The sequence below is a fragment of the Canis lupus genome, chromosome X, assembly GCF_003254725.2.
Source record: "Canis lupus dingo isolate Sandy chromosome X, ASM325472v2, whole genome shotgun sequence".
NCBI classification, from domain to species: Eukaryota; Metazoa; Chordata; class Mammalia; order Carnivora; family Canidae; genus Canis; species Canis lupus.
This window is the reverse complement of record NC_064281.1, coordinates 17,412,240-17,433,042: the sequence shown is the minus strand read 5'-3', so window position 1 is coordinate 17,433,042 and position 20,803 is coordinate 17,412,240. Positions and strand designations below refer to the sequence as shown.

The 20,803-nt window shown below is 44.5% G+C and overlaps 2 protein-coding genes and 1 long non-coding RNA gene across 10 annotated transcripts in view; 2 read left to right on the top strand and 1 right to left on the bottom strand.

Moving 5' to 3' along the window:
* The first annotated feature begins 4,043 nt into the window (after nt 1–4,043).
* On the top strand, nt 4,044–6,823 carry KLHL34 (kelch like family member 34). Its single transcript, XM_025438412.3, has one exon. The coding sequence runs from the start codon at nt 4,061–4,063 to the stop codon at nt 6,011–6,013; it is 1,953 nt and encodes a 650-aa protein (XP_025294197.1). The 5' UTR covers nt 4,044–4,060; the 3' UTR covers nt 6,014–6,823.
* A 296-nt stretch (nt 6,824–7,119) lies between these two features.
* Nucleotides 7,120–20,803, bottom strand: part of CNKSR2 (connector enhancer of kinase suppressor of Ras 2) — a 277,577-nt gene continuing 263,893 nt past the window's right edge. For 4 of the 5 annotated variants that reach the window (XM_025438375.3, XM_025438372.3, XM_025438392.3 and 1 more), the window contains 2 exons: nt 12,194–12,390; nt 7,120–9,506 (listed from right to left, as the gene is read on the bottom strand). In XM_025438375.3, coding sequence (XP_025294160.1) covers nt 9,291–9,506; nt 12,194–12,390 — 413 coding nt within the window. In that variant the 3' untranslated portion in view covers nt 7,120–9,290. Of the gene's footprint in view, nt 9,507–12,193; nt 12,391–18,396; nt 19,750–20,803 lie in introns of those variants that run through there. The other variant, XM_025438399.3, reaches the window with a different exon arrangement.
* LOC112654108 (uncharacterized) overlaps nt 9,389–20,803 on the top strand; it is a 127,701-nt gene continuing 116,286 nt past the window's right edge. The window contains exons 1-2 of one of the 4 annotated variants that reach the window (XR_003132748.3): nt 16,952–17,187; nt 20,154–20,346. This is a non-coding gene — a long non-coding RNA (uncharacterized LOC112654108). Of the gene's footprint in view, nt 9,536–16,949; nt 17,188–20,153; nt 20,347–20,803 lie in introns of those variants that run through there. The other 3 variants (XR_007409360.1, XR_007409359.1, XR_004812947.2) reach the window with 3 other exon arrangements.

Here is a 20,803-nt window from a genome sequence, read left to right as displayed (position 1 = left end):
ATAACTGTAAATATGCTAAGAACCAGTGAACTGTACACTTTAAATTAGTAAGTTGTATGGCATGTGTACTGTATCTCCATAAAGCTGTCACCAAGGAAAGCACATTGCATTTGCAAAAAAAAAAAAAGAAAAAAAAAGAAAAAAATGGTGTGTCTCTTATACGTGGATATTTGCAGTTTTTTATTGTTTAAAACATACACAATTCTTTTAGAGGTGACAACTATGAAATTTAGGTTGAAAAAAAAAAGAAATTTAGGTTGAGCTAGACAGGACTGATTGAGGCCAAGGGGAGCATCATGGCTTCCTAGTGGTGCCACCTTAAAGTCAGGTGGGTGCTTGGAGGGTTTCAGCTCTAGGTTCTCTCACAGGAGGGGCAGATGTATGGAAGGGAATGTTGACAGCAGGTCACAGTCTTGATGAGGGGTTAGGGGTTCAGGGCAAATTTCACCACCAGGCATGCTGGGGTGTGTAGCTGGGCCGTCAGGAGAAGCCCAGCCGTATGAACTGAGGCACAGAGCAGCTGCAGGGGGCTCTGGGGCTCCTTATCCAGCGAGGAATGGCAGTAGCACGTCTGACTAGATTCGAGAGCTGTGTGCAGCTGATCTGGGTGAAGGACCCAGGCTGCACGGCAGCAGTGGCCTGCAGTCGGGGCCCTATGAGGTGGTCTGAGCTTCTCAGGAGCGTTGAGTCCAGTGAGGCACCACAGACAGTTACCCATTTATTTGATTCCTAGGGTTGTTAGCTCACAGCTGACCAGGATGTGTCTTCAACCCCAGCCATGTGAAGGGAAGAAAGAGAACAGGAGATAAGGAACTAATTTTCCCAGTCAAGTTCCTCTTAATAACCCTTTACACCTCCCACTGATGGTACCACTAGGTACCATTCCCCAGATCCGTTCAACTCAAATGATACTTACACCAAGGACTATGATAGGGGCTAGAGGTTAAAAAAAATCAAGAAACAGTCCTTGCCCTTGGGAGCTTATAGTCTAAAGGGGGAAGGCCACTCATAGCAGATGATTTTTAACGTGAGGATTGTATCCTACCACATGTGCTCATCACCATGGGTTTCAGGTTGGGTTGCAGAGACTGCTTCCTTCTAGGGCATCCAACTTAAGACATACATCTATCACAGCAACTAAGAAAGCACACACTGAAATGTTATTTAGCATACTTACAGTTGCACAAAAATTAAAATCTTGATCCTTTCCACAAACGTTACTCAAAGGACAAGAATGTTCTTGGATGGACCGATAATTACATTTCTAGACAAAACCTTGGAAACACATCCAATATGAAAATTTCTTCTGTTAACACAGTTCATCGTATCCTCAACAGCAAAATACGTAAAGGTGGCATGTTGTGCCAGCAATGAACACCTGCTTGTTGTGTACAATCGAATTTTGATGACAAGATGTAAAGCCTTCCACAGCATCTTTATTCTCGAGTAAGTGTGACACTTTGGATTCAACCTGAATGCATGATGATGGACAGATCTGAAGAGATGTGATCAATTTGAGGGTTAAAAAAATCTGTTTAAAAAACTGTATTCAAACTTTATCACTCTGAAATTTGGTTTAAGCAATCTGATGGTGTGTTGCACTATTTTATTTTTATCATACAGGGTCACATAATATAGTGGGGAAAGAGCCCTGGATTGTCGTCCAGACTCTGTAACTCAATATGCAAGTCACCCAGACAAATTGTACTCTCTCTGGGGCTCATTTGCCACATTTGTTTGAAAAGAAAAACAAGAAATTGCAGAGAAAAAGGAGAGAGTTTGGCTAAATGATCTGCAATGCCCCTTCTAGCAAATTTCTTTTAGGTCGAGTAAAGGCCATTTAATTTCACCATTCAGATCTGTGCACACTGAACCAAAGTGGTATTTTATTTTCGAACTAAGAATTTTAGTACTTAAAAAAAAAAAAAACCAACCAGCACCCCGCCTGAATCCATCTGTAGTTTTAACATTAGGAATTCAAATTGGAGTATTTTTAGCCTCTGGAGTTTAAGCAAGCCCTTAACTTGAGCCTCTGCCTGCATTTTATAATTTGGCTAATTTAAGTCATAAAGCAATTCCATCTTTGACAAGAAAGCAGGATCATTTTACTAATATTTTTATGCACTTCAAGAATTCTAATTGGAGACCTTGTAAGTAGGGATGGCATAGGAGGCAGAAAACGATACATTTTTATACTTCCTTGGACTTTTTTTTCTTATGAAACACCATCCCAACTGTCAGAAATGAGAGTTATTTCAGATGCCCTCAAATGGTTCACTTAAAGCAGATTGCCAGAGGGGTTGCATTAGAAAATAGAAAAATCAATTCTAGATGAAAGCAAAACACAGAAGCTCCAAATTGGCAAGAAAGAACAGTTATATTAATCATTTAGTTATTTAAGAGCAGGATGGAGGAGATGGAGAAATGCTTTCCTAATGTCTCAAGATTGGGCAGTTTTAGTCATCATTTCTGTGTTCGGTGCATCTTATAAAAAACTTCACGAAAAGGGGCCCGACGAACCTGTCCCCAGCTCTGCGACCTTACTGCCCAGGATCTCGTCACGGCGTTGAAGATGCAGCAGGCAGTAATTAGATCACAGTCTGCAAAGTCAGGGGGAGAAACTGGAACGAATTATTTTCTTAAAGGAAGTGGTCATTCAAAGGCAGAAAACCCAAGTCACCTATAATTTCCTTGTCCACTTTGCCAAGGGATGGGCTGGGCAGGATCCAAGAACAGGAAGGGAGAGCTCGGCTGGGGTCAGGGAGCGGGGGTGGGAGCAAATTCCCCGGCGCAGAACGTGAGAGCGGCCAGCCCGGGAGACGCGGGCCGCCTCGGGAAGGGCGCAGAGTAGGCCCAGCATCTCGAAAGGGTGAGTCCAGGTGAGGGGCACGATACCGAGCGCCGCTGGCAGGGAGCCCGGTCCCCCGGGCGCGGTTCCCGCCCGCAGCGGCCTCCTGGCTGTCAGCGCGCAAAGTCGCCGCGTAGTCCCCCCCCCGCCGGATGAGTTAGGGCCCCTCTCGAAGCGGCAAGTTTGAGCCCGGGGCTCCTTTCCCAGGCGCCAACGCACCTGGGGTCGACCCCGCCCCCCGCCCAGCCGGCCGCCTCCCCCCTGACACCACCAGGTCCGGGGGCGCCGGAGACTCGCGCCCCTCCAGTGAGCGCCTCCCGCAGCCCTGGCCGAGTTCCCGAGAGCCCCTGGTGAGCGGCGGCTCGTCGGGTCACCGCAGTCGGGGCCCGGGCCCGGGCCGCTCCCTCCAGCGCCGCGGCCCTGGGTTCGCGGCCAGCAGCCGGGGCGCGGGGCGGGGCCGGCCGGGGAGGCCGAAGCCGCGCGCTATTCCTGTCGCGGTGAGCTACCGGCATGTTATGTACGGAGCCCGATCCTGCCTCCGAGTCGCCGCGCTGACCTGCGCCCCCCCTCCTTAATCCCCCAGGCTTTGATTTGATCCTCCGGGCGGAACAAGCTCACCCCGCTCCCCGCCCCATACCCAGTTGTCCCCGGCCCTCGCGGGTGCCCGCAGCGCCCGTCCTCCTCGGCCACCCCCGGGAGGCCAGAGCCCTCGCCCCGCGCTCCCGGGCCGCCCCGAGCCGCCCCGAGCCGGGCCACATCCGCGCATCAGCGCCGTCGGAGATCCGGCGCCCCTCAGAATCAGTGCACCCCCAGCTCGGCCCTTCCAGGTGATGGTGCGAGGCCTCTGCGGCCCCCGGCGCGCAGGTGTGGGCTCCCCCGACTGGGACGGGGAGGGCGCTTTGGGGAACGCGCTGGCAGCCTCGGCAGCCGCCCAAAGCAAACCCCGCTCCCTCCGGAAGCCTCCCAACTCCGCGCCCTGCGCAACTAGCAGCTTCTGGAAACCATTCCCCGACCGGGTTTGCTCTGAGAGTACAGGGGCATCTGCAGGCCCGGCTGAAGGTGCCCGGGGCTTTCGGCCGAGCAGGCAAAATGGGCCCCCGCTAGGGGCTCCGGGGCTCGCGGACTCGGTCCTGGGGCCCGGTGCCCCGCGATGCCTCTGGCCGTCCCCGGTGGGCCCCAGCGCCGGCCCGGCCGCTTCCCGCCCTGGGCAGCATGAGTTATTTCCTCTCTTACTGTAAAGCTCATGGCGGCGCACTGCTCACCGGCTACCAGGCCCTGCGCGCCGAGGGCTTCCTGTGTGACGTGACGCTGGAGGCGGAGGGCAGCGAGTTCCCGGCCCACAGGTCGCTCCTGGCGTGTGCCAGCGACTACTTCAGGGCCCTGTTCAAGAGCCACACCCGGGAGTCCAGGGCAAGCGTGATTCACCTGCACGTGCCGTCGGCGGCCGGCCTGCAGCGCCTGCTGGACTTCATCTACACCGCCTGGCTGCCGCTCTCCATGGACACGGTGGAAGACACGCTGGAGGCCGCCAGCTACCTGCAGGTGACCGAGGCACTGGGGCTGTGCGGCCGCTACCTGGAGCGCCAGCTGGCTCCCGACAACTGCTGCTTCGCCGCCAACGTGGCGGCGCGCTTCGGCCTGCTGCACACGTTGGGCGCCGCGGAGCGCTGTATCGCGCGCCACCTGAGGGAGCTGCTGCTGCGGGGCGCCGGCCCCGCGGGGCTGCTGGAGCTGAACCCCACGTCGCTGAAGGCTCTGCTGGGTGCCCCCGACCTGGCGCGGGTGCCCGAGTCCTGGCTGCTGGGCCTGGCACTGGCCTGGCTGCGGCAGGAGCCTGAGGCCGAACGCCTGGCCCACTGCGCCTCGCTGCTCGAGCGCGTTCGCTTCGGCCTCGTCCCTGCCGACGTGCTGCGGCGCGTGTACTCGGGCTCTGGCCTCGACCTGCCCGCGCGGGTCAAGGGCCTCATCATCCAGGCCCTCAACTACCACCGGGCGCCCTCCCGCCAGCCGCTGTTGCAGGGCGAGCAGACCAGCGTCCGCAGTCCCCAGACCCGCATCTTGCTGGTAGGGGGGCGCAGGGCTCGGGAGGCGGTGGCCGAGGAGGTCGTGGTCCCCCAGAGGGTAGCGAGGGGCAGGGGCGCCGCGCCGGAGCCCCAGGAGGAGGAGGAGGAGGAGGAGGAGGAGGAGCAGGTGGAAGAGGAGGAGGACTGGGAGCTCACCCAGGACGTGCTGGCCTTCGACGTGTACAACCACCGCTGGCGCAGTCTCACGCGGCTGCCTGCACCGCTCCTGGGGCACAGCGTGTGCACCGCAGGCAACTTCCTGTTCGTCCTGGGCGGGGAGAGCCCTCCGGAGGCCGCCTCCTCGCCGCCGGCAGATGGCCCGCGGCCGGTCACGGCGGAGGTGCACCGCTACGACCCGCGCTTCCACGCTTGGACCGCGCTGCCCGCTATGCGGGAAGCGCGGGCCCATTTCTGGTGCGGCGCGGTGGGCGAGGGGCTGCTGGCCGTCGGGGGTCTGGGCGCGGACGGCCAGGCGCTGGCGTCCGTGGAGATGTATGACCTGCGCCGGGACCGCTGGACGGCGGCCGCGGCGCTGCCGCGGGCGCTGCACGGCCACGCGGGGGCCGTCGGGGACCGTGGCGTCGTGTACATCTCTGGGGGCAAGGCGGGAAGCGGCGAGGGCGGCGCGAGCAGCCTCCGGGACGTGTACGCCCTGGGCCCCGGGGAGCGAGCGTGGAGCAAGAGGGCGCCCATGAGCACCGCCCGCTTCGGGCACCACATGGCCGTGCTGCGCGGCGCGGTGTTCGCCTTTCTGGGGCGCTATGAGCCCTTCTCGGAGATCGAACGCTATGACCCCGGCACGGACCAGTGGACCCGGCTGCGACCGCTGCCCTACGATCGCTTCTGCTACGGGCTGGCCGTGGTGGAGGAGACGGCGCTGCTGCTCGGCGGCCTCAAGTGGCGGGAGTCGAGGCAGGTGCCTACCCGCAACGTGGTGGGCTATGACCTCGACCTGGACCGCTGGGAGGACATTGGCTGCGCGCTCCCTTGGGCCTGGAGCGGCCTCCAGTGCGCGGTGCTGCAGCTGGCTGAGGGCGGGGACGAGGAGAGGGAGGGCGGGCGCGCAGGGGCGCCGGATTTAGTGCTGGGCTTAATGGGGTAGTGCGGTCTTCGGCGACGGAGGAGAGAAAGTCGCGCCTGGGCAGGCTTACGCAGTGACGCGTGGGCTTGCCCTAAGAACGGGACTGGGGGGGCAGAGCGGCTTCTGAAGTTTAAGGATGCGCACGAGGCCTTGGTGCAAGAACATTCCCCCTGAGCTGAGGACTTCTGGGACGGCTCATGCTGGTCTAGAGGTGGACTTTTAAAAATACTATATGACCCTGTTCTCCCCTCTGATAGTTAAAGTGTTTCCCTAGGTGCTAACCAGTGATTTCTTTTGTGCCAAACAAACAAGGCCAAAAATGTGCTGCAAGAAGTTATATGCAAAACCCTGAAAATTGTTAGCCATAAGGGTTGTAATAGTAGGAAAAGATGGCATTATCTGAATAAATAGAGAAGGAAAGTGCCTTCAGTAAATAGTGTGGAATCATTATAAGGAGAACTATGATTTCAGGATTCAGAACTATGTATGGTTCTGCCCTGATGGCTTAATATAAATGTGGAACTGAGAGGGGAAAAAATCTCTAAGTTTTGTTTTGTTTTTGAGAAAGTGGCCTGCGTTAAGTTTTTCTGTCCCTCATCCTTACCCCTAGCCTGCTTTTGCCCTGACTTTAGGCAGATCATTGGTTTTCAGTTTTATTTCAGCAGTCCTTAGCCATAATAATCAGGTTCTTCGGGTTATGTGGAACATCTAGCAAAACCCAATCCTATTTCTTTCATCTTCTTTAAGAGTTCATTATGCAGACATGCCAGTAGGTTATAGTTGTAACACACACACACACACACACACACACACACACACACACACACACACACTTTTGGCGGTCCCTTCCCCTCCCCAACCTCCCAAGAATCAGCAGAAAGGAAAGAAGAGTAGGTGAAATTTTCAAGTTTGTGTCAGCTAAACGGGAAAGGAGTTTGATTTTGCAGGGTCTCAGAAAAGATACTGGCACACACTGAACAGCTGCTGCTTCTGGCTTGTACTGCGGATGGAGTGGCAAAGTTAGAGCTCCCCACTAGAGAAGGGAGTAGGGGGCGGTGGCTCTGTGATTAGGTCTCAAAGAAATGTGGTGAGGACTCTGTATGAATAAAGTAGGTGCTTTATAAGGATTCATTAAGAGCTAAATTTATTTCACTTCAGTTTACAGTACTGCCTCTCTCCTAGATTTGAAACTAATGCAATAAAATGTACAGATAAATATAGTGTTAAAAGGTCTCTTTCATGCTAAGCTAATCACGAGTCTTTTAAAATTCATTAGTTTAATTTTTACCATTTAAAACAACAGAGCTGACTTTACAAAAGTAAAAGCTGCTTTAGTAGTAACACAGCTAGTCTTTCCATCAACTGCTCGTTGTTTACAGGGCATAACCTTGCCGCTGTATTCATGACACATCCATCAGATACAGATATTTTTAAATGAATGTACACATTTGGTCTAGTAAACATCAAGTCTAAACACCTGTAACAAGCACACTTCATTTTAGGACAAGAGGTTTTGTTTTTTTTGTTGTTGTTGTTTTTACATATACAAAATTCCACAAATTTAATGTACGTCAATATCCATGCAGTAAATAAATGTTTTTACAAATAGGTTTTTTTAAATGATAAAAATATTACACTAGACCCAAAATTCCATACAAACATTAATACATGATTTCTCATCCATTTTGACTAAATATAGGATTACTGAAAATGTGCTGTAGAAAGGCCACTCTCCTGTACAGTGTGCAAAGTCTGCAAAACGATAGTGATTCAATGTTGGTTTCAAAAGCAAAGAAAAAGATCCCTGCTGTGGAGCTTTTACTTTCTCCTCTACAGCAAAAATATTCACTGGCATATATCTGAACTCTTAGAGATGAAAGTACATTCACTGAGCTGTACAGGCAACAGTATAAAGCTGATTAGAAGTAGATTTTAGAATATAGAATAGTAAAGGAGGGTCCCTTCCTCCTCCTAAAAAAAAACAGCAAATTGTGACTTGTACGTTATGCAGCCAGACACTAAAAAGCAGCACAGTCATTATCATGCTGTGATCACTTTCAAAAACGAGATACTTATAAATGGAAAATATATGAAGAGGACTTTTTCACAGACTTCATCCACTCTATAGAACAATTCATGAAGCTAGGAAAAACCTCTATAAATTCTTTCTCTCATATAATTCAGTGTAATATATTTCTGAATGACCATTATCCTCTTGCTCCTCAGGAGAGAGGCACATTTTTATTTTTCAACATTGTTTTCTGTATTAGAACACACATTGGCCTGTATCTAAATGTATTTTATTTTCCTGCCTTAAATATAATTACATAAGTGCAATTAATGGACTGGGGGAAAATTGGAAACTAACTGGAAAGTTGATTCATTTCTGTTTATCCCTTGTTTTTTAGTAGCTGGAGTTTAAAAACATGAGTTGGGCTGAAATTCTATATATATATATATATCTGTTAGCTGCCTTTCTGGGTGAATTAGCTGTGTTTTACAAAATCCACTCTCAAATTCCTCTGTACACAATCAGCATTTCATCACTACAAAAATAAAGGAAGATTTAAACCAAGAAAATAAAGCAGCTCTATCTTCAATTTTGGTCTTAGTTACAAAAACATCTTACAAAGCTTTGCCCTGATACACCATTAAGTGTCCCCATAGATTTGGAATAATATTTCCATTAACCAGCTTTCACAAGTTAACAGACTGTTAAGACGAATATTAGATACCTGAACTTTTCTTATGTTGATGCTCCTCTATTTTGCTTAACTCTTGTATGCACATCTACATTTCACAAAAATAAAACTACAGCATTAAACTTTGTGCAATGTTTAAGAAAATTCTTAGAACATTTTAATAAATATAAAAAAGGTTTAAATTCTTTCCCACCCACAAGGATGTCTGCACCTGAAAAAATGTGATTTACTTTTGAAGTCTTGTTTATATAAAATTAACTTAAAGGGAGAAAAGATGACCTTAGATAGAAAACTGCCTTTTTGTGGTTTTACTACTTGAAGACCACCTGTCTTCAGAGTTGTTTGCAAAAGTTAATTTTAAGTCATTGAAGACAGTTGATTTTGCACATGGTAAACATAAGCTGAGCACTAACTGCATATAAAATATACAAATGCTCATTAAAGACAGTGGTATTATGACCATATATGGTTTGTTTCATATAGTTTGGTAACATTAAAGTATAGCTTGTCAAGTGTTCCACACACTGATATAAAACTACCTCATATACTTGATCAAAGTACCAGAAGGTACCAGATGGCCAGAGGACAGAATACACTTACACATGTGTTTCAATGTATGAGTGAGTATGTGTGAGAGAGGAAGTGATTGCATCTACTTCAGAAGAAAGACTTAATGGGTCATTTGAGGTGGTGTTTTGACAGATATCCAAGAAAAGATCGAGGTACATCTGCTTCCATTGTTGGAATTCTTTAGATGTCAAGTCTGGATTGTCTAGGACTTTATCAATAATGGCTACTTCCCCTTCTCTGGCCTGAAAAGCAAAAGGATTCAACAGTTAAGGTGGGTACAGACTTTCATTCGCGTTTAAAATAAAAAGTTAATAAATCTTGAGAAGCCCATAAGAAATGGCTCTGGTATGCTCAAACCCAGAGATTTAGACTCAAATCCTAGTGTGCTTTTTTATACACCCAAGGTAGGCCTGTATTGCCCAGTCTGTGTGGTTAGTTTCTCTTGGCTGATCTTGTTTCCCATCTCTGTCTATGGAAACCTTCCTCATTCTTTAACATCCAGTTCAGATGCCTCTCATTTCTTAAAGCCTTCCATCAACAATCCCCCCAAAATGTTTTCTCCCTCATTTATGTCCTCCTAACACTTTATCACTGCCACTGAGTGGACTTACATACTATGTGTTGAGTTACTTTTGCACTGTCCTATCCTTCCTGCTAGATGGTTAGCTCCTCATACTTGTATGAGAGAGAGCACAGCCCTCCTGTCACCACAAATAGTAACTCTTGATGTATGAAGGTCATGGCTCCCTTCCTGTAGCACTGGGGGTCTGCAATGCAAAGGAGCCCTCCCTTCTCTGTTGGAGGCCAGAAGCTCTCAGCTGAAGAATGAGGTTCATTTTGGGGGAGCTCAACATAGCACAGCTATCTCCTGTGGGAGAAGTGAGTCTTCCCAGTGGGAGGAGGGATGAAGATGAGAGGGTCAGTCAGTCTGAGGAGCTAAGGCCTGTCTTTTAAGCACTCAAGGAAGGGGCAGGGAAGTCTAGGGAGTGTTTTGTGGGAAGTGGGAAGGGAGAGCTGGGAAGGAAATACAGCAAGGCGCCTAAGCAGTTGTTCTGGTCCTTGGGGTCAGATGGGGACAGCAGGACTGGGGCTGAGGAGGTTGGGGGTAACCTTGTGCTTGGTGAGGGGCCTGTTATGGTTCCAGGGACTACACACATCCAGGGTTGCTTGGGCAGTTACAATTTCCATCCTCCTAATTTCCCACTCTGAAAAGTATAGGGCTCTGTGGTTTGGTTTTATCAATGAGAAGCATTTCTTCACAGTTGTTTTTCATCATCTTTGTTCCAGAGAGTGGAGCACAGCCTCACACACCTAGTGATTCACCAGTACTCAATGAACTGAACATTGGCAGGAGCTCAAATTCTTTGCTACTGGAAGTAAATGCTTTTGGGGATCTGGAGCATTAAAGACAGGGCTGAGGGGCTGAGAGAACAAGACAGAAGCAGATCTTCAAAATATGTGAGCCTGACCAGCATCCAAATGCCTGTCTGTTTTTATAAGCAGACAGTTTGGATCTGAATGGGGTGGGGGGGCTCTGTAAGGTGGGAAGGTGAGGTTATCTTTGGAATAGGGCTGGTCAGCAGAATCATTCTAAATAAAGATTTAGATTTAGCAGAATCTAAAGAAATAAACATTTTATTTATTTATTTATTTATTTATTTATTTATTTATTTATTTAAGAGAGGGATCATGAGAGTGGGGGGAGCAGAGGGAGAGGAATAGGCAAACTCCGGGCTGAGTGTAGAGCTAGATGTGGGGCTCCATGTCAGGACCCTGAGATCATGACCAGAGCCAAAATCAAGAGTCGGATATTTAGTTGACTGAGCCCCCCAGGCACCCCTAGCAGAATTATTCTTATTGCTATTATAGCTCTTTCAAATTCTTGCCTTAGTTACCAAAAGGCCATTAAGTTGCCCCACAGATTTGCAATAGTGCTCGCAGGAATACCAACTACAAGCTAACTGACTCTGAAAACCTGCCTGCTTGCTACTGGAAACTTTTTATAATCAGGCATTTTCTATTTTGTTTATCTATTTGGTACTCATCAATGCTTCAAAATCACCAAACCTCAGCAGCACTCCATGGATCTGAAATATTTCCCAAAGGAGCCCTTTGACCTTTTGTTTCCTGAAATTCCTGCGCCACATACTCTGTATGGTAGTTCTTTTGTGTTTATGACTTTTCAAGGTTGGAAGGCCCACTTGGGGAGAATTTGTACAGCTGGCCCTCTCCCCTCATACACACACGGTGAGGGGGCTCTGTTTCCTGCCTCCCTCTTCAACCTCCTGCCTCTCTGTTCCCCTCTCTTCACCACCTCCTCCTCAATCTGGAGGTGGCATAATAAGGAGACTACAGATAATGTAAACACTTATGGAAGTGTAGAAAAAGAAAGAAACATGTGAGTTGGGAACTGATAGCGTAAACAGAACAATTATAAAATTTGTATATGGAACATGAATCACTGTGGCTTCACTCCAAATGTGCTGCAGGAGATATTCACGAAAGATCTCAAAGCCTTTTAGTGCCCACTATTGCATTCTGCATGCATGCTGTGTTCTTTTAATAACTATATTAATAACAATATTAATATGCCAATAACATGGCATATTTATCTTAGGAAAATGAAAGACAAAGGAATAACACCAGTCCCACATTTTTGAAATAAAAAATTTAATTACGTCCGGTTTTCTCCTAGAACTAAGTCACTTAGCATTTAGCCAATGCTTTGATATGATAACGAAAAGTTAAGGTGATTTCCTCTTAACCAATGTACTTACAACGCTACAGAACAGCTGAGCTTGCTTCTTCCCCTCTACCTACCCACCCCCACCCCCTCTCCATTTTGTATTTTTTCATTTAGACTATCTGGTAATTCACCGGGCTCAAGAATGAATCTCTAAGGAATTTCTCCTTCTATTTCATATCTTACCTTTAAAGTGCTTTTGAGAATTCTCAGCCTGTGTAGTTTGTCATTCATCACAGGGTCATTACATCTCTTTATAAAGGATAGCTTGTATTCCATCTTAGTTGAAATACGATGTTCTCCCAGCGGTGACAGACTGGCTTGCTCCAATGCCCTGTATAAATCTTGCAATGAATCTCCTAACTTTTCTTCCCTACTTTCACCTGCAATGTTCAAAAAAAGAGAGAAATGAATCCAGTGTAATGGACAGTTAATGGGCACTCCAAAAATCTACTAAAAAAAATCCAAACCATCTGAAAAACAGGATAATGAATGATTGGGAAAACACATTATTACATTAAAAAATCCCCACAGCTGCTAGTTATATTGGGTAAGATTTTTAGAATGGTCAGATAATACGATGTTTGATTAACAATATTCTCTTAACAGCAAATCACCGTACATATCTTGAGTCCATTAAGTTCAAAGATAGAGTACAAAAGGTACACAACACAGAAACAATCCTGCACGTACTTTAATATTTTAACACATTAATGAATATCCCTTATCATTATACTGAGAAGCATAGAAGTGCTGATTAATAGAGCTCTCCTGGTTTAGCAATACTGAATGAACTGATTTTTACATTTTTCCAGACTGCATAAGATGGAATGGCATTCACTGGAGTTATATTTGATTATAAAAATCTTCCAATAATGCACCATAGAGGATTATTAGGTTTCATGTGACTGCCATAGTAGTGCCTGCCACATTGTAAATCTAGTAAATGACCATAAATTATCATGAATAATAATGCTTTAATTAAGGTGAAATATGAGAATGTTTACATGCAAATGTAAGGAAAAACCTGGCACATACTAGGAGAAGCTACTTAGCATTTGTAAGATCTATTTGTAAATAGATCTATTTGTAAGCATTTGTAAGATGAAGGAAATAATCCAATATTTTTGAGAGAAAAAATCGGAGTCTAGTTCAGGAAAGGACCTTAGATCTATTTGAATAAATCAAACTCCAATCTTGTTCTTTAATTGCCTGAATCCTGGTATCATGTCTTTCTCAATAATTATAAACAAAGATAAACTTGGATTTTGCTTTGAGTGGTGGATAGGATTAGGGTTAGGTCACGTTTCCTTTAATAGAGAGCCAAAGAGTACTATTTGAGGAATACTAATTATATTGGCTCAAGGAGTAAATATGGAATGTTGTTCATTCCACCATGGTCCATGTGAATATTTTAGGCTTGCTGACATAGTTTAAAAAAAAAAGACTCCCGAGTTGCTAATCGATAATAACAGTAGTTAACATTTATATGTGCCAGGCAGAAGGGTAAATGATTAACATTCATGGTCTCTTTTAATTCTCACAATGCTGAGAATAGATCTATTTGATTTTCATTTTATAGCAGGGAAGCACCTTGCTCAAGGACATACTTAGTAAGTGTAAGTGGCAGAGCCAGAATTGCAGCTGGGCAGTCTGGCTCCAGAATCCATGATTTTAACAAGAATTCTATACTGCCGATTTTGTCTGTGGTCATTTGAACCGTATTTAACAGCAGGAGTTGATGAATCTGTGAGAATTCCTTAAAAAGCAGCATTCTAAAAAAATGTTTGAGAGTGTACCTAAACTGCTCCCAAAGCCCATAAACACAGCACCTGAACTTGAAAGGATCACCTTTAGCAGTAAAATAGTAGCTTCATGTCAGTTCACATTCAATTTTTGGCGCTGCTGTGGAGGTTAGTAACTAATGGTCCGAATGGTTATTGAGTCCTTCCATTAGAAAGTTCCTTGTTATCATCAGCACATGCTATCATTAATTCCTCTCTAACGAGTTTTTAACTTCCTAATCATATGCCTAAGTTAGAACTATAAAAATACCAAAATCCCTTTTAAACAACAGCTTTTTAATTCTCTGTTGGCTCATTCTTGGACGTCTGCAACACCTAGAGGATTTTGGGGGATGGAGGGCTGTGAAAAGGAGGAATTGCTTTGCGGGTTAAGAGCAAGATCGAAATAAGATAGTGAATTATGACTGGCAATGGTTTGGAGCCGGGAAGGCACAAAATCAGGCCCCAAATCGTAAGGCCATTCAGAGTAACTACATGGGAGATGTAAAAACAAGGATACATTTGAACAGCATAATTCCATTTCATAAATCATAGGCCAAGAAAGGACCCCAAGGAATTATTTGGTAGTCATCATTCTTTGTGCCTTAGGGCAAGACTGCATCTAAAGCCAGGTGTAATTTCAGAGAGTTGGGGTCGGGGGAGGGAGGCTGGGAGGCCTAACTGATGTGAATTACAGCAGTTAATGTATCAGGTGGCCCTAATGGATTAGTTCAGCTCTTGAAAGACTGTGAAGAAAGAAAGGAACTCAGAATTCAGGTTTAGGATTTAAGGGAGGCGGAAGTATTTTTATATTTTATATAGTTAATTTTGATTTTAAGATAACCTTCCATATTATCTACTACTGTAGGGAGTATATATTTTGTTCAAGACCATTCTTACCCAGTTTTCTTTCTCCCCAGTTCTTAAAGTTTGTGGAATACTGGGCCAGGGGACTGGCTTTTTGTAAAATTTCAATGTGGTCCTACTTTAAGAAGGACAAGTAAAGATTCAATATTAAAAAGTGACACACACACACAGTTATTAAATAAATACAAATGGAAAGTCCCCCCCCCCTTGCCATTAAAGGACAACATAATTCTGCTAAGTATCTGGTTTGACAGTTGTTAAGAAGAATTCAGTATAGATTTATCTCTGGTCAGCACATGTGAACAAGGAATCACAATGAAACAGAACACAGAAACATTTCCAAGTATATTAATGGAATAGTGCAGCTCCTATTAGAGATAAGTAAGGCTCTCCTCCCCCCAGTCCATACACATCATACACATACGCAACACCACAAGACACAGTAGTGGGATGAAAAAGGATGAGGGATTGAGATGCCAGGCTACCACAAAATGCCACCAATTACTTAACATTTTAAGACTAGACAAAGAGTCCTTTTATTTTCAAAGGACGGGGGTGAGAAGCAAAGTCACATTATAAATCTGATTCACTGTGCTCAACAGGCAAAACAACACAGAACTCAACATTCAAGACAAAAACAGACCTTTATTTTCTTTTATAATTTTCAATTGGTTTCCTTGATTTTTTTTCTCAGATGAATACCAATTAAGTCAACTGGGGCTACTGTTGCAACTAAAAATATGAAAGCACCGTTATTTTCTTCTCTTTTTTGCCCTCTTCTTCTTCTCCTCACTTCTCTTCTGGTTTTGTTTGTTTGTTTTTTGTTTTTTTTTTTTGTTTTTAGACTTTGGCTTTTCTTCTTCTAGAAGAGGCTTGCTTTGGAAGATGAAGCAAGCAGTTGCTGAGTTCTGCTTCCCAATTGACTTTCCTTCAGTATAGCAGTTCAGCCATTTGGAGCACTGGCAGGACGCCAGCTCTTTTGCAATTTGAAGGAATGTTTTCTGAAAGTTGGCAAAGTGTAGAAGACCACATGTGAACCACTGGCTGTACATAGGAACCTTCTTAGGAACCTTCTGCAATTCCTAATGAGGATATGTATTGCTGCTACAATGAAATTTTAATTTGTATCCAATTTACTCAGGAACTGGGGGGTCTGTGCAGGAATAAATTCCCTCCCAAATTTTACTGAGGTTTATTTACAATGTATAAATTAGTCCTGTGTCAGATGACTTACTCTCCCAATTTTATTAAAACAAAGCGAACATACAAAGTTCTCTTTCCGATACAAAATTTCATTGGCTGATAGATTTGAGGATCACAATGAAGTTACTGATGGATTAACTTGTATTCTGTGTCAGGGGAGCAGGTCATTTCTGGCTGTGTCCTACTTGGCAGGGATGAAAGAAGACCCTCTCTTGTCTCATTTATACTCTAACTACACTATGAAATATGGTGACTCTAGGAATGTGGTATCACAACAATTCACTGTCCGGTTGTTTCAGGTTGCATGTGACTCCCAGGTGGTGATAAAGAAAAGCTCAAAGAAAAACATTAGCTAATGCAAAATAATATGCAATTAGTTGAAACTTCCTTGCCAATGGCTTATTAGCAGATGATCATGCATCTCTCAGATACTAAAAGGTCTTTGGTTGACGTGTTTCTCTACATTCAGGCTCAGTGGTTTCCAAACTTTTTTGATTGTGCATCTTTACCAGTTAAAACACTTCTATTGTTAATAACGTACATACACGTATTACTCTATATTAATAGATATGCATGTTATAAAGCAGACACAGAAAATAAATTTGAAAGGACGAGTTATAAAACCTGAGGAGGAATTCCAATGTTTTTTCCTCCTGTACCTTAATGGTCCCATATGTACCGTATGTACGGAGACCCTAACTGTGACTTTCCCTGAGCAGAATACACCTCCCTCTCATTTGCCCTTCCCAGTCTCCTACCAGGCACCATGCCTTTTGCACCCAACGTTTAAAGTGAGGGATGGGTTTCTCTCCTTTATATGTGAACTACTCCAGAGAGGGCTCCTTATCACATGACTGTGTAGGTTTTAAGACAGTTTATTGTGTCATTTTGTTCAGGATTTCTTTGGTGAACGTCAAGGAGAGCAGAATACAAACTTGGAGACCTAAAATTTCATCCTGGTGTCCTCCCCGTTTCCCTGCCCCTGCAATGACAATGCTGAAGGAGAGGAGAAAATGAAAACAGAACAAAACGAGGTGCATATACCAACTGGGCTCTTGAAGAGCCAAGCCAACAGCAGATAATCATTTCTGGTACATGTTTTGGAAGGGAACTGTGCTCTCTTAAAATTGGACAATGATGTCCTCATGGAAATAGTTGTTCCTTCCACAACACAGCTGGGTCATGAGCACATAAGGCTGGGAAAAGCGAAGTCACAAGTGGGAGAGAAGGCTGGACATAGTAGCATTAGTCACCGGTCAGATGTGAGAGGCATTTGCTCTTGTGCAGCGGCAGAGGGTTCTGAGGCTTCCAGGCTGAGGGTGTCACGTATGTGGAGCACTATTCTTGTCATGAAGGGCAATTAACATTTGCATTGAGATACGGGAATATTTTCTGTGAATACTAATTTACTAGCACGCGCCATGATAAACAACTTATTTATGTGTAAGGTGACAATTAAACTTTTAATGGGTTCAATGTAGACAGGTTTAATGTTTCTAGGTTTTATGCTAAAGATGATTATGTATTCAGGAGTCTACCCTGTAATTTGAATTGTCTTACAATTAAATATTAGATCTCTTAATTCATGCTTTTATATAAGTCAATAGCTATGCCTAGCATTGTAAAACTGGAGGGAGGGCAGTTTGTTATAGCAGAAAAAAAAGCAGAAGATTTTAAAAGCTGGCTTTTACTTGTTGCTCTGTACTCAACCACCCTTTTCATAATTAGAAGTAATTTCCATCTTTTAAGCAAAATGATGAAGAAAAAATGATTTCAAGTAAGAAAAAAACCCTTTCCTTTAACAGAACAGCTTGAGTGAATCCTTTTTAGAGAAGAACATGGGAAGTCCATCCATGTTAAGAATGACCTTGTGCTTTATTGAAATTAAGTATAGCCCATAGTAGTGTCAGTCAATCCCTTCTGCACAACAGAAAAGCTTACTTCCAAAAAGATGTGACTAAAGAGAGACAGAACTGAAGTTTATTCTATGCTTCATTCTCTAAGCATGTAATTTCTGCCAAATTGTGTGGTTTAATGCCATAAATAAGACAGTGGTTGAGTTTTCAGGGCACTGCCGCAGTTTTTATGATGGATAGTTCAGATGGCAAAGTCCTGGTGTCCTTGGCATTGATTTATTGATCCACAGGGAAGGTTCTTTGAGGGTCAATCACAAACATAAATGACAGATTCTAGATTTGCCCATAGAATTTAGAAAATTTAACTAGCAGAGACATGGAGGTCAAAGTACCTGGCTCTCAGGCAGGAATGCATAAAGAGGACAGTTTAAAACCAAAGCTAAGACATGATTGTATTCCAAAATTACTGTGGAGTCACCATATGCCTTAATGAGAAAAAACAAAAATTCTTCTTATCATAACATTTTACTATGACTTAAACAGAGAGAATGACCCAAGATAATCCCACTAATATTGAATGCCAACAAAAAGCTTTTCGATGGATTTCTAAATACCACAACCATCATTTTTATATATACTTAAACAACACAGTAAAATGGTTAGAGCACAGAGGCAAATGTAAGGCAGATCAATGTGATTTTTATTCACAACACAAATTCCATTTGTGAGAAAGAAGCAGAGATTACTTCTCTTTGGAAAGATATTTACTATCAAGCATACTTTGCAAATTATTTAGCTATCTAAAAAGATTTGATACCAACTGGTCATATTTTTATTTTTAAGGAATTTATATTTTTACAGGTATTCACATTAGGCAGTACCACACAGTGCGGCGACAGGAAGGAGAAAGAACATTTCCAAATACAATGTTAAATTCTTTGTTCATTGCACAGTATGAATATCCATTGATTAGCATTGAAATTATTACAGAGTGTCTTCATCCAACTAAATTAAGGAAAGTTCACATCCACTACAGAAGGAAAATAAGCAATATTGAGCCACAGGGGACCCAGTTACATAGTATTAAATAATATCTGAAGCTAGTTTGAAAGACATCCAGACAAAATACTTTTTCAAAAGTGAGAACCACAGCCTATAGTTTCGGAAAATTTTACAGAAAAAGAATAGCTCATGCCTGTCCTATGAGGCAACACCATTTGTATACAAGTGCCAAGAAATAAGGAGAAAGTTAGGATTTTAGCTGAGGAATCTAATAAAGCCTGGCATGAGGATTTTTCTTCATTAGTGTCACCGAAAGCAGTCTCTGTGTTGCACCTGAATACACTTGGTAATAGAATCAACAGAGTAAATTTCAGAGCAGGTTGGGTATACCTTGCCTTAAAAGATTACACTTAGTTTAGTACAATACAGCACGTCAAGTTTTAAAAATGCAAAATACACTTAATACACAGACTTTGCTTCCTCTGCTTTGCCTTAGAGAGGCCACCAAAGAGTCCATTAAATAGCCAGGGTTTTCTAGTTATCGGAGCTGATCCCTCTCCTTTCCTGGTGTCAGGGGAACACAACCGAAGTGTCACCACACACAGCCCCTACCCAGCAGTGCCCTTCCCCTTCTGTTCTCCCACAGAACCGCAGTTTTCTGTCACTGTGCTCCATCTTGATGGGCTTTGATCTTATGCTCCCAGTGTAGGAAGCAAGTCCCAGTGTAGGAAGCTTGCATTCTTCTCAAGAGTGGCCTGCCCCTCTTAACATCCCTTTAGGGAGGCCCCCAATCCAAAACACTTGATGATCTAAGCTTTTTAAAAGTCAGTTTTCTGTTATAAACAGCAAGGACGAGGCCAGTTTAGTTGCTTGCAAGAGGTTGATGCTGAGTCTGCGCCGTGCCGACTCTCTCCGATCTAAATTCTCTAAACATTAGCTTATCAATCTGTGAGTCCAATGGGTTGAGTGCCAACAGAAGTGGATCCGATTTGGCATGGAGAGGTTCTACCAACTCTCGCAGTGTATTAGCCTAATATGATAAAGCAGTGATACAATATGATGAAAGACCTGCGAGTGCCATTATTTCCAAAGCACATTAGTATCTGTATTAGAAATACCATCATGCAATACCCATGAAGAGAAAAGAGAAAAAAACTGGCTAGAATTGCATATGGTTTTAATACCATCATGTCTCTCTGTTGGCATGCAAGTCTACTCGGCCATAAACGGGACAGTTTTTGTTTTATGCTTGGTTATTTGGAAATGCCAATCTCACGTATACAAAATAACACACAGCGCGGATACATCTTTTCCCGCTTCTGTACTTGTATGTGCACGTCTATAACTCTACTCAGAGAAGTTTATGGTGAAAGTGTGCTCCATACACTTGTAAAATGATCAGTCTTTCAAGAAAATTAAACTGCATTTCTATAGGAGATCCTTCCTCAAATTCAGCCAACAAGAAGCATGAGGAAAAATTTCCCGGCCTGCCTTCCACCTAAGCGCCCTGATACATATGCTGCCATGTGTTCATGAGCGACACGGAAGAGCACAGCTCATGTGGCTCCGGCAAGGAGGCCGCATGCTGACCAGTACCAAGTGGAGAGAAATGAAAAGCCCTTACAGGGTAAATGTGATGAAATGACTTTACCCCTGAGCCTAAGCCACGTGGGAAGGAACTAAGAAACAGCAAGAGACTGAGATTTCTGAATGACCTGGGAGACAAGGAACAATCGGGATAAAAGAAACTGTAGCCTCTTTTGGTTCATTTTATTTTGGGTTTTGGGGCATCCAAATATTGTTATCAGGCACAAATCAGCAGTATCTTTTTCTTTCTAGCCCGAGGCAGATTTTTATCTCCAACATCCTGTAGCATCCTTTTTTGAGTTAGATCAAGCAGCAATGAAGTGGGAGAGGGAACAGATAAAGCGTGTTGTTCATTACCACCTCCCTCAGAAAATGGAAGGGTGCATGTTGCTCACAGCACAGTATCTAGATAACAGGATGCAGCGCAGTTCAGAAATCAGCAGAACTATTTTTTATTTCTCACAGCATATCCTTCTTTTGCAGAAAAGGGACTTGGA

Bases quoted from the DNA above. Each gene is read 5' to 3' on its own strand.
- KLHL34 (XM_025438412.3), top strand. From the start codon at position 4,061: ATGAGTTATTTCCTCTCTTACTGTAAAGCTCATGGCGGCGCACTGCTC.